This window comes from Stylophora pistillata, chromosome 6 (genome assembly GCF_964205215.1).
Source record: "Stylophora pistillata chromosome 6, jaStyPist1.2, whole genome shotgun sequence".
Taxonomy (NCBI): Eukaryota; Metazoa; Cnidaria; class Anthozoa; order Scleractinia; family Pocilloporidae; genus Stylophora; species Stylophora pistillata.
Window position 1 is genome coordinate 23,171,358 of NC_142524.1, and position 5,957 is coordinate 23,177,314.

The 5,957-nt window shown below is 37.6% G+C and overlaps 1 protein-coding gene across 3 annotated transcripts; it reads left to right on the top strand.

Annotated features, from left to right (window-relative positions):
* Positions 1–2,460: 2,460 nt before the first annotated feature.
* Positions 2,461–4,011, top strand: LOC111341344 (putative skeletal organic matrix protein 5). Of its 3 annotated transcripts, none has more exons than XM_088725363.1 (4): positions 2,461–2,781; positions 2,966–3,022; positions 3,164–3,290; positions 3,370–4,011. In XM_088725363.1, the coding sequence occupies exons 1-4, from the start codon at positions 2,534–2,536 to the stop codon at positions 3,892–3,894; spliced, it is 957 nt and encodes a 318-aa protein (XP_088581489.1). In that variant the 5' UTR covers positions 2,461–2,533; the 3' UTR covers positions 3,895–4,011. The 3 variants fall into 3 exon arrangements, with proteins under 3 accessions (XP_088581489.1, XP_088581488.1, XP_022804043.2); XM_088725362.1 differs by having other exon boundaries at positions 2,461–2,777; positions 2,989–3,022; XM_022948308.2 differs by having other exon boundaries at positions 2,461–2,762; positions 2,989–3,022.
* The last annotated feature ends 1,946 nt before the right edge of the window (positions 4,012–5,957 follow it).

The window sequence follows — 5,957 nt, forward strand, 5'->3', positions numbered from 1 at the left end:
GTAGATTTTGTAAAGGAACTGACGTTTGCTCGACATACCGGGCAGTAAATTTGCAAAGCTATGATTGAAGTTTAATTAGATTGAAAATAATGCCAAAATATTCTATGAATACCGTGGAAGAAGACTTCTTTAATGACTCGATAAAAATGGTATAGTCACGAACGAAAGTTTTCGATGAATTTGTTCTCTGGCTGGTTTTAGAGTAGCCATCCCTCAGAATTAGGTTAAAAATAACGAGACAAAGTCGCCGAGACTAAAGTGCAATTATCGTAAGTCTTTCTTTGTTGTAGTTTCAGTGCGTGCGAGCGAGGAGCTGAAACAAAAACGGTTTTTTTACCCCGTGTTCAGTCGTTAACAACTTTATAATCGACAGAGACTGAGGATATTTGATTTGACGATCAAAACTGATCAAGCTTGAGTCAAGCGGAGGAAACAAAATTGCTATTGATCCAAAATTCTTTAGAGGGCAACGGAGTGTCTGTTTGCTCAAACCTACGTCTGGCTTACTAGCGGATTCGTACATTCACTCAACTGGGGACAAGAAAGCATCAAGTATTAATCTTAAAAAATAATAAAATTCACGAGAAAATAAAACAGAAATGAATTAAATCAAGCGTAAAAGGAAACTTCATCATAATCACGGAAGCTACGAATTCACCACCGGCTTAAACTTGGAACAAAATCATTGGCCTTTGTTGCCAACAGCAAGAACATTTTCGAGTCCGGTAAACATTAGTTGAGACACAATACACAGGGTCACGGTTATACGCTAGTGACTCAGATCTAGAAGAGACAGAATAATTGCATGGTCCTCTTATTCGCATAAAGCTACGATAACTCCTCAAAATAAGCGTATTCCTTCAAGTTTCTATCACCGCTTTATTCCTTCCGCTGACAAATCCTCTTCCCCAGCTTGTGTTAAGAAATATTCAAATAAATCGCAATAAAGATGACTTTTTCTGTGTTAACACAACCTCAACTTGACACTTTAAGTGTTAGCAAAATTTCAATAGCAATTCCGTGAAATCCATGGCTGTCACATTTATTATTTACACGGTTGTTTCGAATTCTCCCGACTCCCCTCGTCTTGAGAAATGAAAAGGAAATTGTCAGTAAATTCAAAAGGCGTTTTTGATTTCTAATGGTGCATTTGTTTGTGATTCGGCGCCGTAAAACCGTCATCTTCTGTTTCTTTCCTACTAGTTGACATTTTTTTTTTTGTTTGTTTCAGTCACACTAACTCCCTTTTTCTTTCTCTTTCTACAAAATACTCCTTTGTGAATTAATGCGGTTGCCGCAGAGAAGTGTGATTACACGTCACTCGCCACATCTAAACGAATTAATTGTTTTCACGATAAAACACCTCACTTAGCACAGGAAAATGATGTGGATGCTTTTGCTGATGATCTGAATCAAAGGTTTTAGAGGCTAGTCTATAAACTCCTCGTAGCGACCTTTTTTTTAAAATGCTTCACTGAAAATGATTCGTGGATCCAACTAACAGCTAACAGTAAGAGTTAGTTTACAAATCAACTCACGAAGGCGAGAAACAGATCTGTTGTTTACCGCTAAACCTTTGTTTCAACTAAAAAGATGTTTCCTCTGTTGGGAATATCGCGTGATGCCACAACTCAAGACCATGAGCGCGCATTCTCATAACACGGAACCCCCAACCGATAGATAACACGTATACGCATCATAGCAGTCTGCTGCAGATTCTGTACAGGAATTTCGCGTGTCAAGGGCTTAGCGGGCAGTAAATTGCAAATCAGTTGTTGAGATTTACTTAAAAATTGCATATAGTTACGCAATCTTTTATGAATACCGTGAAAAAAATCATCTTTGATGACTAGATAGAGATAGTACAGAGACCAGCGGAATTTTTCAATTAATGTGCTCTCTGGCTGATCATTTCATACATGAGTAGCCATCTCTCAGAACTAAGCTAAGAAATAACGAGACAAAATCACCAGAAAAATAAAATTTGTATTTATGTTAAAATATAACCTTTTATTGTTTTATTTTCAATCTGCACAAGGAACTAAAACAAAAATGTATGTATGGCTGTTCAATCCTTGCAAACTTATAAATCAACAGGGCTTGTGGAAAATTTGAGTTGACGATCAAAACTAAACGGAGGAAACGAGATCGCTATAGGCATATAACTTTTTTTATTATTATTCTGGAGGAAGAGATTGTCTGTTTGCTTAACCCTAAGACTGGATTATTGGTACGATCTTTAATTTACTCCGGGGATAAGCATCCCATCAAAATAGACTCTCGGTCTATGGAAATTAAAGAAAAAAATCGAGCAAAAGAAAAACCTTGTACAAAATTATGGGGGCTAAGATTTCACTGGTAGCTTAGACTTGGAACAAGGTCATTGGATTGCCACGGATAGCAAGAATTAACGAGTTAGATAAACATTTGTTAAGACACATTACATAGAGACACGGTCTATGTTAGCAACTCAGATGCGAAAAAAGGTTTACAAAGACCCCTTGTGCGCAGAAAGCTACGACAACTCGTCAAAATGAGCGTATTCCTTCAAGTTTGTATCACCGCTTTATTCCTTTCGCTGACCGTAAATGGAGACAGATCCTCGTCCCCAGCTTGCGCCAAACCATTCGACAAAATGACGGCTTGTAATCTTATTTGTAACATGATTCAAGACTCGGACGCCAACAATGCCATGAAAATGCTGCAAACCAAACTCCAAGATCTTATTGCAGCGATAAAGAATCCTTCCCCTTTACAGCCAGGTAGTTTAAGCAGACGTGAGTCTTCGATATGCAAGCTTTAAAATGAGAATGCGTGATTGATTTGAAGTTACACAAATAACGCGCGTGATTGAATCGGAACAATCGAATAGGGTGCTCGTTTCTGTGTTAAAAACCTGGTTACTTCTTCGTACGCTGGTAAAAACGTTTGAGAATGATAAAAACTATTTTTAAAATATTAACAGCAAGTACTTTTCATACCCAATAGCCTCTTCGTGCAAAGAACACTTCGAAAAACACAAGTAAGTGATCAGATTGATATCATCATCAATAATGCTAATCTATCCTACCGTGTAATATTTAAGAAAACTAGACATGCACCACTAGTTTTTTACAATGGTGTTTAAGACTTCTAATGACACTAATATTTCGATTGTCCACAGGTGGACAAAGAGCCAAGTATACCCACTGGTGTTTGGTTCACAATACGTTCCTGTTTACTGCCACATGGGAGACTTTGGATGCGGAGATGGAGGATGGACGCTGGCCATGAAGATTGACGGCAGGAAGGTATGCAGCTTTTCTCTCAGAGAACACCACTCCGCTTGACTATTATATGATTAACTCTTTATTTTCCTTGAAATTTCAGAGAAGCTTCCACTACGATTCCAAGTTTTGGAGCGACAAAAGTGTCTACAACCTTCCAGGAGGAAAGACTGGCTTTGACTCACAAGAGACTAAGTTACCAACCTACTGGAACACACCTTTCTCCAAGATCTGCCTCGGCATGAAAATAAACCAACAGCTTAAGTTCATTGTGATCAACAAGCAGTCCAGCTCTCTCTACTCGCTGCTCGCTGATGGAAAATACCGCGCCACCTCGTTGGGTCGCAGCAAGTGGAAGAAGTTGATTGGTTCACAATCCTCCTTACAGGCCAACTGTAACAAGGAAGGCTTCAATGCGGTGGGAAGTAGTAGACGCTCTTCCAGAGCAAGAATTGGTATTATTGGAAATAATGAAAAAGACTGTGCATCCACTGATTCCAGAATCGGCTTTGGAACGGGAGGAAGCACTGATGACAAAATCACATGTGGAAATTATGCAATAAAAGGTTATACATCAGACAACGGAGAAAAACACGTCAAAGCCATGGGATATATCTTGGTGCAGTGACAAGGGAATCGCTGAACTCTCCTACACATGATCTTAAAGTAACGCTCAAAGTGAGCTAAAATATGTTGATGCAGCTTAAAGAAGGGAAAGCAATTAAAACAATTTGGTCAAAACTGATTACATTTAGCTTGTCTGGGTCTTTTTGAGTTTAACTATCAATAATATCCAGTTTTTGACCAAGATTATTGGTCCACCAATAAACTGTGAAGCAAGTTAGGATTTGAAGACAATCATAAATTTGCACACAAAATTTTCCCTTGTGCTCAGCGTCTGCTGATGTCTGATATGATCTTATATATGATGAAAAACAAAGGTTAAACTTCGCTTTTGATGATCTTCATTGATAACTCACAAATAAGCGAGTTATGACATCACCACTCTGTTTAATCCAGGCCATGAAGAGCTTCCAAAATGGATAATTAACGAGCACAATTACATAATTTTTTAACAAATATCATCAGTTTTCAAGCCAGTATTTAAACAATAGCCGTAAAAATGCATGCGGGCTAAGGTATGGATATATTTTCATCATGTGAAGATTACAAACTGAATACACTTTGAGACTGCTGATAAAAGATAGTTTTATACCAAAGACTAAATATCGCTTCACTAAGTTTTCCCACAAAAGTACTCTCATTAAATGGCGAATTCTTAAGGATAAAATCTATAAAAAAACTAAAGCATCTACCCAAGGTCTGGATCCTAGTTCTCATTTCTATTTTGTTCTACTTTTTTCTGTCCGTCTGTTTTTGTTGTTGTTGTTGTTGCTGTTTTTGTTTTTTATTTTTTTTTATTTTTTGTTTTTGTTTTGGTTTTTGGTTTTCGTCTTTTCTTGTTGCTATTTCGTTTCACTCCAAACGTCCTCTCTTTCACCAGCAGCCTGTAAACCTCGTTCATAAATTCTATTTTCCTTCTTCTTCAACAACAAACAACGACAATAATTTTATTTTTTGGTCTTCTTACATAAAATAAAAGTGGGATAGTTTGCCCCGCAAATAGCTACAAAGCTATTCGTTGTGGGGCAAGACAAGTACCTGTATAACATAAATCGTCTAGTATCTAAGGACAAGGAGTCGTTATTTACACAGCACACAGTCACAGAGTCACACAGAAAAAGATATGAAGACATTTAAACTTAGAAGGTGTATGTACCTACTTTCTTAACGATCATGGCCGGATTTGAATATAGTTATCCTTTTTTTTCTAGGATATCAAATAGCAATTTGCGAAGGACTCTTTTGAAAGCTTTCTTTGGAAGATCCGTTACACAGCTTGGTATCTTATTCCGCACCTTACTCCGATCCGAGAGAAGGAATTGTTTTGTATTTCTATTCTGCTCTCTAGAGCGCTGACTAGGTCTTTGATGGGTCCAGTCTCTCAGGAAGAATGAGGGAGAGTAGAGGAAAGACCGAGGTGCACTTCAAAAATTTTTTACAGATAGCAACTTAGCAAATGAACTCTTCAGCTTTTCACAAAAGGGGGAATCGGGTATTTAACAATTACACACCGAGGTGAAGGTGAATTGGTGGAGCATAATTGTTTTAGTATATACCACACAGAAACCAAAACAATTTTTTTTTGTCAATACACCAAAAAAAAAAATGTATTGGTCTCAAGGTAATTTGTTGAAGCGCGATTTTGTCTCTTCGGCTGCTCGGAGGTGAACAGTGCTTGCTATTCACTTCCCATCCAATCAATCAGCGCGCGTGAAAAGCGCTTTTCAACTGTGTGATACTAAATACTGAAGAAACATTTTCTTTCTACTGAAGTACGAATTATGAACTTAAAAAAAAAATGATCGGATTCATTGTTCAAACTAATATACGTGGTTACACATGCCTGCTTCAATTTAGGGAAGATGATACACTTACTATTTAGTTCTAACGAAACAGCCGCTAATGTTCTTGCTGAGTTGTAACGACAATGAATGAGGAAGCATGCCGGGTCGTTGGAAAAATGTTTTTATTCACAACTGTCTGCTGAATCAAACAAAGGTTTGCCAAATATATATTCTCAAATACCATGACCAAATGATAAAATTTTCTCTAGCAAACATCTCTTAC

Excerpts from the sequence above, each read along its gene's own strand:
- LOC111341344 (XM_088725363.1), top strand. The coding sequence starts at position 2,534 with ATGAGCGTATTCCTTCAAGTTTGTATCACCGCTTTATTCCTTTCGCTG. Across the intron at positions 2,782-2,965 it reads GGTAGTTTAAGCAGACGTGA|CAAGTACTTTTCATACCCAA; the intron begins GTCTTCGATATG and ends AAATATTAACAG. Across the intron at positions 3,291-3,369 it reads TGAAGATTGACGGCAGGAAG|AGAAGCTTCCACTACGATTC; the intron begins GTATGCAGCTTT and ends TTGAAATTTCAG.